This window comes from Nicotiana tabacum, chromosome 13 (genome assembly GCF_000715075.1).
Source record: "Nicotiana tabacum cultivar K326 chromosome 13, ASM71507v2, whole genome shotgun sequence".
In the NCBI taxonomy this organism is placed as follows: domain Eukaryota; kingdom Viridiplantae; phylum Streptophyta; class Magnoliopsida; order Solanales; family Solanaceae; genus Nicotiana; species Nicotiana tabacum.
In genome coordinates this window covers 9,207,313-9,219,619 of record NC_134092.1, presented here as the reverse complement: position 1 = coordinate 9,219,619, position 12,307 = coordinate 9,207,313, and the positions used below count along the sequence as shown (strand labels likewise).

At 39.0% G+C, this 12,307-nt stretch overlaps 1 protein-coding gene across 1 annotated transcript; it reads left to right on the top strand.

Moving 5' to 3' along the window:
* Positions 1-350: 350 nt before the first annotated feature.
* Positions 351-3,996, top strand: LOC107806459 (uncharacterized). Its single transcript, XM_016630612.2, has 3 exons — positions 351-885; positions 1,721-2,092; positions 3,136-3,996. The coding sequence occupies exons 1-3, from the start codon at positions 592-594 to the stop codon at positions 3,757-3,759; spliced, it is 1,290 nt and encodes a 429-aa protein (XP_016486098.1). The 5' UTR covers positions 351-591; the 3' UTR covers positions 3,760-3,996.
* The last annotated feature ends 8,311 nt before the right edge of the window (positions 3,997-12,307 follow it).

Below are 12,307 nucleotides of genomic sequence, written 5' to 3'. Positions count from 1 at the left end.
AAGGTCTTTAAGCGATCGCCGTCACGCTTCAAGAGATAAGTATCGATTTTATGTTCGATTAAAATCTGTGATTATGTGTTGTCTATATTACATGCAAGTGATCCTGGCTATTTGCTTCCGCTGTTCATACCTGTTATCCATCAGATTCCTGGCTAATAATTCTTCCTACCCCTTGGATACGACCCTTCCTTTAATCATGAATACGAGATATTTTTTGCACTGACTGACGCTTTTTTTTTTCTTTCTTGTATCATATATTATTTCAACCAACAGTCAAACACAAAAAGAGGATATATAGGAAAAAAAAAGAGAAACAAAAACTCCAAACCAAACAGAGAAACAGAGAAATTCGTGCTGTCACGACATTTAGACAAAGAAATGCACGTTGGGGTGGTGGCTTCCCATGGTCGGTTGGTTGGTCCTCTGTATTTTTCAGTCTTAAACTTCAAATAACCAACTCTCCCTTGTAATCCAAGAGACTAATTAGTTTCCATTTCCTTTTTAATACTCACACTTCTCTTTTCTCTCTTTCATTCATCAAAATAATTACAATCTTTTCAATCTTCTTTTTGCTCTGATAATATTATTCAAATGAGGACTTTGTGCCCAAATTTGGATAGAGAAGATGGGCTTGAAACTGTACTTGAAGTTCCTATTCCTGAAGAAATGTTTGTTGATTCATATAAACATAAGTCATGGCAAAACATGAAATCTTGGATCAAATCTCATAGTATTAATACTGATCATAAATCAATTCATGCTTCGGTTTTTGGTGGTAGAAATGCTGAGATTCAACTCTTACTTGGTGTTGTTGCAGCTCCTTTGATTCCTCATCCTATTCGTTGTGATCACTCTGTCAATAAAAAGATCAATGATCATCCCATTGTAAGTTCTTTTACAATGCTCAAGTTTCTTTCTTCTTATTTTTTCTGTGCAGCTTTGACTACTACTCCCAATTTATGTGTACAGTTTGTATTACGAGAGTCAAAGGTACTTTTTTATTTTTTTTATATGCAAATTGTTAGTTTCCAAAAAAGACAGTTCGGTACATAAGGTATCTCGCGTTCACGCAGAGTCCAGGAAGGGCCACACTCCAAAGAGTGTGATGTAGACAACTTACTCTAATACAAGTATTAATGGCTGCTTCCACGACTCGAATTCATGACTTATAAGTCACACGGAAACAACTTAGCTTTACCGTTGTCCCAAGGCTCCGTTTTCAAATACATATATTTTATTTAAAAAAGAAAACTTAAAGTTTCTATATTCAAATTCGCTGTAAAAATTAAAAGAATTGCATCACATAAATTCAGACTATATTTATTACCTCCCATCAATCCTGTCGACTCAAGGGTTAAGCTGATGGGAAGAAAATTAAAATGAAATTTACCATAATCGAGCCACTACTTAATTCTAGACAAAGAAATCCGGTCTAATTCACTAATTTGTCTATGGTGAAACTGAAATTTTTATATATGACATAGATTTCCATAAGAATCCTTGAAGTAATGTCGGTTGATAAAAATAATTCAGAGAAAAATCTAATAAAGAGCGCTACCTTCTCCTATAGTAGGTTTTACACAGCGTGAATCTGATTTAATTAAGCCAATAAATTTACAATCGTAGAACATCTATTTACTCATTGATACCTAATTTAATATGGATAGAGTTCTCGAGATAATTTCTTTGTTCATTTAATCAATGGTTGGTGCATGTACAGGAGGCTTCAATGGCAAAATATATAGTGCAACAATACATAGCTGCGGCAGGAGGAGAACATGCTCTGAATTCCATTGATAGTATGTACGCGATGGGGAAGGTGAAGATGGTGGCGTCCGAATTTATTGAAGGAGATGGTCTAGGATTGAACAATGGTAAGGTGATGAAAATTAAGAGCGCGAAAAACGGGCAAGGTGAAATGGGAGGATTTGTATTGTGGCAAAAAAGACCTGATCTTTGGAGCATAGAGTTAGTACTTTCAGGATGTAAAATTAGTGCTGGTAGTGATGGTAATGTGGCTTGGAGGCAAAGTCCATGGCATCATTCTCATGCGTCTCGTGGTCCTGCTCGGCCTCTTCGTCGTTCCTTACAGGTACTTTCTCGACGAGTATAACTTTTGTGCATTGACATTGTATAATAATGTTACGACAAAATTGTCTTGAAACCATTAAAACTTGCACCGATTTATCGTTCCAGTAAAGAAACTTAGACTTTTCCATTTGACCAAACAAAAATAAAGTGAATGATTTGGTTAACTTGTCTTCGTGCCATCTTCCCATGTGGACCTAGGAATGGGATGCCATTTTTCCTAATCAATAAATTGATATGATAAGTGGTCCAATTGACCATTTTTGTAAATATGCAAACTTCATAGGAATTAGGAAAATTGGGTCAAGAAGTCAACATTTAATGTAGTTTGGAATTCTTCCTTGTTGAGGGGCCAGGTTGTGTAATCACACGACCCCTTCAAGTTGTTCTATAGGGCAAGTTGAAACAAAAACTAGAACTAACCAAAGAAAAGAAATGAAAAAAGCCAGCACTAGTGGAGCCTCTAAAATGAAAAAGAAAATAAAGAGAATAATTGTTGAATGAATATACTCTGTATATGTGGATATTGATTAGTTTGAGATTAATTATGTTAACAGGGTCTTGATCCAAAGTGTTAGGATCGAAATAATCAGGTGGCATGTGCAAGTTAGTAAAGCAAACTTTGAATGACGATAAATCAGACAGCAAAAGAGAAATATATCAAAAAAGATACAAATATTTAATGTGGTTTGGTCAATTGACCTATGTCCGCAGGCGAAAATGAGCAATCCACTCCTGATTTATTTTTCAATTCTATTTGAATTTGCATAAAATGACACTAATCTTAGAATAAAGTTAAGAACAACATATTATTATTATTTAATTATGTTTTTAATACGCCCCTTAACGTGAAGGCAGAAAGTTTTGATAATGGGCGAGATCAGACTCAAACTTAGGACCATTGTCTACTCTCGTACAATGTTGAAGTATTTGATCATCTCGTCTAATACTTAAACTATTAAAGAGACCATACTTTTATTTACTTAATTACGTCTTCAACATCTGGCTATGTTGATACTGAATGGTTGAGCTTGATCATGTTAACAGGGTCTTGATCCAAAGTCTACTGCTGATTTATTCTTTAATTCTATTTGTGTTGGAGAAAAAGCTGTGAATACTGAAGACTGCTTTATATTAAAGCTTGAAGTAGATCCCTCAACACTAAAGGCAAGAAGCAGCAGCAATGTAGAAATTATAAGACATACTATTTGGGGCTATTTTAGCCAAAGAACGGGCCTTTTAATCCAACTTGAAGATATTCATCTTCTTAAACTAAAATCCCCTAAAAATGATGTCTTTTGGGAAACAACAATGGAATCATTTATTCAAGATTATCGAACAATCGATGGTGTTAACATTGCATATGCTGGTAAAACATCTGTTTCTTTATTCAGATTCGGCGAAAATTCAGAAGGTCATACTAGGACTAGAATGGAAGAAGTTTGGACAATTGAAGAAGTTGATTTTAATATAAAAGGACTTTCTTTGGATTGTTTTTTGCCACCTAGTGATTTGAATAAAGAAGATGAAGATTGTGGGGTTGTTATGAATCATAATATAACCAAGAATTCAAGGTTGGAATCCAGGAATCATGTCAATTCTCCTAAATTTGTGACCGGTGGTAAAGGTGCAGCCAAAATTGTGGCTATTGATGAAAATTCAGAAAACTAATATTGAGCCAAATGAAGATTTGTAAATTTAGCACACTTAAATTTTAATATTCTGTGGTTATTTTTGTACATAGAGAATCACAGGATATGTTATGTATAAAGTGTTCATATATACATACACATCTCATCTCAGTAACTTTTACTGAAGGTTTGGTTTGAGAGACACATAACTTTGTATATTGTAAAGAATTTTAACGCTCATTACTATTTTATATGTGGTAGCAGATTACTTGCTTTATTTGCTAGTTACAAATTCCACTTATATTATAGATAAATATGTGTGACTCCCCTTAGTATAAAAATTCATATGCACTGTCATTATATATTAATATTGAACTCTATTATATATATATATAGAGAGTCTTGTGAAATGCCTTTGCCGTCTCCCCTTACCATAGGACACTTGTTTCTTAATACTTGCCTCGGTCTTTTAAATTGGTATCTTTACATAAATAGCCGTTTCGATTTACTATTTACTTCTCCAGTTGGTAAACATAGATTATACACTGACGCTACATATACGCACGCACAAACACATATATGATTTAAGCGGTTAGGTATACGACTATTTAGGTTACTACAACAACAAATGGGCCTAGAACAGAATCGGGTTCAGTGCTCCAAACTTTCCAGGTAAGTACTTTGTCCACATTCAACTCCAGCTGGGGCATTTTCATATATACCTACTTTTGGGGGCACCATTTAAGTTATACCGCAATGCACAAATTTTTGCAAAGTGTACCCGCTCGTATCTGAATTAATTCAATCTCTTCAATGCAACTTCAGAAATCAAATATAAAGTTCTTCTATCTCTCAAATGTAACTTCAGAAATTCGAATCTGTATTAGTTCAATCTCTTCAATGCAACTTCAGATATTAATCTGAAGTTCTTTTATCTTACAAATCCAATTTCAGAAATTCGAATCTTAAGTTGTTCAATTTATTGAATGCAACTTCAGATTTCGAATCTTAAGTTCTGAAACATAAATTTGTTCGTCGAACTTCAACAATCCAATACACTATTCAATGTCCAAATGTACTCCAAATGAGCTCAACTTTGAAACATAACTTTCAAATATTATAAAAAATAAATTTCAATCATTATATTGTCAAAGCATCAACAAATTTAACCAACTCATTTTGCAACTAAGAAGAAGAAGCAGCAGCTCTACGCACGAAGAAAAAGAATAAAACAACAATAAAGAAGAAGAGAAAAATGTATGTATCTGAAGTTATCAACAAATTGGGTACACTTAAACTTGTTTTAAAAAGTGGGTACAAATTCAATGGGTGACGCAAAACTAGGTAGCAGGGAAAATGCCACTGTATAGCCACTTTCAAAATAATAGCCGACATATATATATATATATATATATATATATATATATATATATATATATATATATATATATATATATATGTTATGTACTTTTTCGACTACCAAATGTAAATAGTTTCTGACGCGGGATAAAAATAAAAAAAACCAAAATTTTAAGCTCCAACTTTAAGTTGAGTCCATTGAAAATTCTCTATACTTGGCCCATTTATGAAAGGATCAACACTTTCTGTTTGAAAGGGAATGATGGAAATTAAAGTACAACCTGTCACGACCCAATTTCACCTATAGGTCATGATGGCGCCCAACACTACGGCTAGGCAAGCCAACTAATAAGTTAAATGTACATTGGTTAAACTTTTATTCCAAGAAAATAATAAAATACCAACTTCTACCAATATGTGTGTGCCAAGACCCGGTGTCACAAGTGCATGAGCATCTAGTAGATTATACAAAACTCCAAATACTGTCTGAAATGAAATAGACAGAATACAAATATAAGAAGAGACACTGGTAGCTGTAGAACGGCTTAGAAAGGCAGCTCACCACTATACCTCGGGATGACGTGGGTATGTGATGATAGGTCCTCCACTAGTACCTGTCTCAGATCCTGCACAAAAAGTGCAGCAAGTGTAGTATGAGTACGTAAACAATGTGTACCCAGTAAGTATCAAGCCTAATCTCGAAGTGGTAGAGACGAGATTAATGACTTTGACACTCACTATGGGTCAATAATAATAACTGAAATAAAACTAGGATATTTAAATCAGCATCATTTACAGAATTCACAATAATTTATTTAATCAGCAGAAATAATCAAATTCCTTCAAATGTAACAATTTTCAATATATTAATTAAATTTCTTCAATTCAAATAGTTTCCAATTTATCAATTAAACCTCATTTACAGGAGTAACAATTAATTCTTTAACAAGCAAGAATAATAATTCATTAAATTCCAAGGATTTTTCAATTTATTAATTAGCTTCATAAGCTGAAATAAATTATTAAAGTATCGTGTAATTATTATTATTAAGCACAATTTCTGCCGAGGACGTACGACCCGATCCAGAGTGTCGTGTACACTGCCGAGGGACGTGCGGCGCGATCCATAGATATCAATTAATATAAATAAATCAAAGAATATAATTTACACAAGTAAGACATGTTTTGAGTCCTAAACTACCTGGACTTTAGCATTAATAGTAGCTACGCACGGACTCTCGTCACCTCGTGTGTACGTAGCCCCCACAATTTAGCAACAATTGTTTAATCTTAATCACCTATGAGGTAATTTCCCCCTCACAAGATTAGACAAGAGACTTACCTCGTCTTGCTCCAATTTAATCCACTATAAGGCCTTTTCCATGATTATCCAACTCCGTCTGGCTCGAATCTAGCCAAAATAATTCGATACAATCACTAAATATTATAGGAATCAATTCTATAAGAAAATACTACATTTTAAAGAAAAGATCCCAAATTAATTAAAAATTCGCTTGCGGGGCCCACATCTCGGAATCTGGTGAAAGTTATGAAATCCGATAACCCATTCAATTATGAGTCCAACGATACCAGTTTCACTCAAATCCGACTCCGAATCGATACCGAAATCTCAAAATTTCGTTTCTATGAGATTTCTAAACTTTTTCAAATTTTAATCTCAAAACACTAATTAAATTGTGAAAACAATGATATACTTGTATATGTAGACCAAATCCGAGTTAGAATCACTTATCCCAATATTTTTTCCTTGAAAATCTACCAAAAGTCGTCTCTGCTCAAGCTCAAGTTCGTCAAAAATGGCAAATGGGACGAATGCCCTCTTTTTATAAAACTGTCCAGCAGCCTTCGGAACTGGTCCTCGAACTGGGCCTCAATCGCGGCTTCGATCACAGGCTCGAGCCTGGACCTCGGTCATGGCCTCGATCAGGGCATCGAGGTTGGGCCTTTGATCATAGCCTCAATCATGGCATCGAGCTTGAGCCTTCGATTGTGGCCCTCGATCTTGGGTCTCGATCCTGGCCCTCGAGCCTTGCCTTCGATCATGGCCCTTGAGCTGGACCTTTGATCATGGCCCTCGAGTTGGACCTTCGATCATGGATTCGATACACTAGCTCGAGCATGTACCTTGTCAACCCTGGGCTCGATACCTGGGCTCGATATGTGGCTCGATATCTGGGCTCGATCACAGACCAGAATGTCCAACAGAAGAGGAAAAATTGCAGCAGCTTTTTAACTCAAATTTTTGATCCGTTAACCATCCAAAACTCACCCGAGGCCCTCAGGACCTCAACCAAATATACCACAAGTCCTAAAACATCATACAAACCTCTAAATCATATCAAACAATGCTAAAACCATGAATCATACCCCAATTCAAGCTTAATGAAACTAAGAGTTTTCAACTTCTACATTTAATGTCGGAACCTATCAAATCAACTCCGATAGACCTCAAATTTTACACACAAGTCATAAATTACATAACGGAGCTATGAAAAGTTTCAGAACTGGATTCCGACTCTGGTATCAAAAAGTCAACTCATCGGTTAAACTTTCAAACTTAAATTCTATTCCGGGGTTGTTTTCACAAAATGTTGACCGAAGTCAAACTTAGCACTTTAAGGCCAACTTAAGGAACCAAGTGTTCCGGTTTCACCCCCAAACACTTCCAAATCCTGAACCAACCATCCCCGCAAGTCATAAATCATTACAAGCACCTACGGGAAGTTTTATTTTAGGGAACGAGGTTCTAAAAGTTAAAATGACCGGTTGGGTCATTACATTCTCCACCTCTTAAACAAACGTTCATCCTCGAACGGGTTTAGAATTGTACCTGAAGTGCTGAATAAGTCTGGATATCTGCTCCGCATATTTTTCTCGGCCTCCTAAGTCGCTTCCTCGACTGGTTGGCCCCTCCACTGGACTTTTACTGCAGAAATCCTCTTGGATCTCAACTGGCGAACTTATTTATCAACAATGGCAATTGGCTCCTCTTCATAACCCAAGCAATTATCTAGTTGAACTGTACTGAAGTCTAACACATGTGATAGGTCGGCATGATACTTCCGAAGCATAGATACGTGAAAAACCGGATGAACTCCCGATAGGCTGGGAGGCAATGCAAGCTCATAAGCAACCTCCCCAACTCGTTTCAACACCTCAAATGGGCCTATAAACCTTGGACTCAACTTGCCCTTCTTCCCGAATCTCAAAATTTCCTTCATCGGCGAAACCTTCAAGAGAACTTTTTCACCTACCGTAAATGATATGTCACGCGCTTTCTGATCTGCATAACTCTTTTGTCTGGACTGTGTTGTACGAAGTCGCTCCTAAATCAACTTTACCTTTTCCAAGGCATCCCTTACCAAATTAGTACCATATAACTTAGCCTCACCTGGCTCAAACCATCCGATAGGTGAACGACATCGCCGACCATATAAAGCCTCAAATGGAGCCATCTCGATGCTGGATTGGTAACTGTTATTATAAGCAAACTGGGCCAAAGGTAGGAAACGATCCCGCTAACCTCCAAAGTTAATCACACATGCCCTGAGCATATCCTCCAAAATCTGAATTGCCCTCTCTGACTGTCCATCGGTCTGCGGATGAAAGGCTGTGCTGAGCTCTACACGGGTCCCCAACTCACTCTGTACTGCTCTCTAGAAATGTGAAGTAAACCGAGGGCCTCTATCTGATATGATGGAAATTGGCACACCGTGTAACCGAACTATCTCCTGAATATAAATCTGGGCCAACCTCTCTGAAGTATACGTAGTCACAACAGGAATAAAATGTGCCGACTTGGTCAACCTGTCAACAATCACCCAAACTGCATCAAACTTCCTCAAGGTCCGCGGCAACCCAACTACAAAATCCATAGTAATTCTTTCCCATTTCCACTCTGGTATGGTCATCTGCTGAAGTAGGCAATCTGGCCTCTGGTGCTCATATTTAACTTGCTGGCAATTTAGACACCGAGCTACATACTCAACTATGTCCTTTTTCATTCGTTGCCACCAATAATGCTGCCTCATGTCACGATACATCTTCGTAGCACCTGGATGAATAGAATATCGAGAACTGTGTGCCACCTCCAGGATCTTTTTCCTCAGTTCATCCACATTAGGAACACACAGACGATCCTGGAGTCGTAGAACACCATCTGCACCAATAGTGACTTCCTTGGCACCACCTTGTAGTACCGTTTCACGAAGAACCACCAGGTGTGGGTCATCATACTGGCGAGCCTTGATCTGTTCAAATAGTGAAGATTGGGCCACAACACATGCAAGAACTCGGCTGGGCTCTGAAATATCCAGCCTCACAAGTCTGTTAGCCAAGGACTGAATATCTGAGGCTAATGGCCTTTCCTCTGCTGAAATGAAAGCCAAACTACCCATACTCTCTGCCTTTCTGCTCAAGGCATCTGCAACCACATTTGCTTTGCCCGGATGATACAGGATAGTAATATCATAATCTTTTAGTAACTCCAGCCATCTGCGCTGTCTCAAATTTAGGTCCCTCTGCTTGAACAAATGCTGCAAACTGCGATGATCAGTGTAAACTTCACAAGACACCCCATAAAGATAATGCCTCCAAATCTTAAGAGCATGAACAATCGCAGCTAACTCCAAATCATGTATTGGATAAATCTTTTCGTGGGGCTTCAGCTGACGTGAAGCATATGCAATAACTTGCCCTTCCTGCATCAATACACAACCCAAGCCAACGCGTGAAGCGTCGCAATACACTGCATACATCCCCGAACCGGAAGGCAACACTAACATTGGTGTTGTAGTCAATGATGCCTTGAGCTTCTGAAAGCTCACCTCACAATCATCGAACCATCGGAATGGAGCACCCTTCTGGGTTAATTTGGTCAAAGGTGCTGCAATAGATGAAAAACCTTCCACGAACCGACGATAATAACCTGCCAAACCCAGAAAACTCCTGATCTCCGTCGCCGAAGTGGGACGATGCCAATTCTGAACTGCCTCAATCTTTTTGGGATCAACTTTAATACCTTCATCCGATACAATATGTCCCAAAAATGCTACAGACTCAAGCCAGAACTCACATTTAGAGAACTTAGCATATAACTTTTGTTCTCGCAATGTTTGAAGCACTACTCTCATATGTTGTTCATGCTCCTCCTTACTACGTGAGTAGATTAAAATTTCATCAATGAAGACAATGACAAATGAATCAATATATGGCCTGAATACCCTGTTCATCAGATCTACAAATGCTGCTGGGGCATTAGTTAAACCAAAAGACATTACCAGAAACTCATAATGACCATATCTAGTATGGAAAGTAGTCTTCGGAACATCCGAATCCCGAATCTTCAACTGATGGTACCCCGACCTCAAGTCGATCTTAGAGAATACCCTAGCACCCTGCAACTGGTCAAATAGATCATCAATACACGGTAATGGGTACTTGTTCTTAATAGTAACTTTGTTCAATTGGCGATAATCAATACACATCCGCATTGTTCCGTCCTTCTTTTTCACAAATAATATCGGTGCACCCCAAGGCGATACACTCGGTTTGACAAACCCTTTGGCTAGTAACTCTTCAAGCTGTTCTTTCAATTCTTTCAATTCTTTCGGAGCCATGCGATATGGTGGGATAGATATAGGCTGGGTATCTGAAGCCAAGTCAATACAGAAATCAATATCATGATCAGGTGGCATACCTGGAAGATCTGACAGAAATACATCGGGGAACTCCCGAACTACAGGCACTGAATCAATAGCAGGAGTCTCTGCAGTAGTATCCCGAACATAGGCTATGATAAGCTAAACAACCCTTCTCAACCATGTGTTGAGCCTTTATATAAGAAATAACTCGATTAAATGAACTAACAGACAAACCCTTCCACTCCAGCTTAGGCAATGCTGGAATAGCCAAGGTAACAGTGTTGGCATGACAATCTATAATAGCATGATATGGAGATAACCAGTCCATGACTAGAATAATTTCAAAATCGGTCATCTCAAGCAATGGGAGATCTGCTCTAGTTTCATAACCACATAATGTAATAATACAGGACCGGTAGATCCGGTTCACAACAACAGAATCGCCCACAGGAGTGGACACATAAACAGGAGTACTCAAGGACTCACGAGAAACACCCAGGGATGGAGAAAATAGAGATAACACATATGAATACGTAGATCCTGGATCAAATAATACTGAGGCATCATTGCCACAAACAGAAATCATACATGTAATCACAGCATCTGAGGCCTCTGCATCTGGTCTAGCCGAAAAAGCATCGAACCAACTAGAGCGCCAACTGGCTGGCCTCCGCCTGGCTGACCTCCACCTCTAGGACGGCCCCTACCTACCTGTCCTCCACCTCTTGGTGGTCGGACTACTGGTGGAGCAACTGGTGCGGTAATCATAAGCTGCTGACCCTGCTGCACTGGTCTACCCCGAAGCTTGGGGCAAAACCTCCGCATGTGACTGGGATCCCCGCACTCGTAACAACTCTTCGGTGCGATGGGTTGTTGACTAAGTGTCTGGCCCTGGGGACCGGAATACCCTCGGAAAGAACCCTGAATAGCTGGTGGGCGATAAGAACTCTCTGGGATAGCACTGAGATAAGGTCGCACTAGAGCACCTCGAGGAGGTGGTGGTGCTGGATATGGGGGTCTGCTGGACTGTCCCCTCACGAACTGACCTCTGCCCCCGGACGGAGCACCTCTGAACTCTCCAGAGTACCTGAACCGCTTATCTCTCATAATCTGCTCTCGGCTCCGCTGACGTACACCCTCAATCCTCCGGGCTATCTCCACAACTCGCTCATAAGAAGTACCCATCTCAACCTCTCGAGCCATAGTGGCCTGAATACCAGTATGTAAACCGGCTACAAACCTTCGCACTCTCTCCGCCTCAGTAGGGAGTATCATTAGTGCATGGCGAGATAATTCAGAAAACCTCACCTCATAATCAGTCACTAACATCTGACCCTGATGGAGTTGCTCAAACTGAAACCGCAACTCTTCCCTCTGGGAGGGTGGAATATACCTGTCCAAGAAGATACGAGTGAACCTGTCCCAAGTCATGGGAGGAGAATCTGCTGGTCTGCCAAGAGCATAAGACTGCCACCATCTACGGGCTCTACCCTCTAGCTGAAAAGTAGCGAAATCAACCCCATGGGATTCCAATATCCTCATGTTGTACAGTCTATCCTTGCAACG

Coding starts and splice junctions, on each gene's coding strand:
- LOC107806459 (XM_016630612.2), top strand. CDS start 592: ATGAGGACTTTGTGCCCAAATTTGGATAGAGAAGATGGGCTTGAAACT. Junction 886..1,720: donor AGATCAATGATCATCCCATT/GTAAGTTCTTTT, acceptor GTGCATGTACAG/GAGGCTTCAATGGCAAAATA. Junction 2,093..3,135: donor CTCTTCGTCGTTCCTTACAG/GTACTTTCTCGA, acceptor TCATGTTAACAG/GGTCTTGATCCAAAGTCTAC.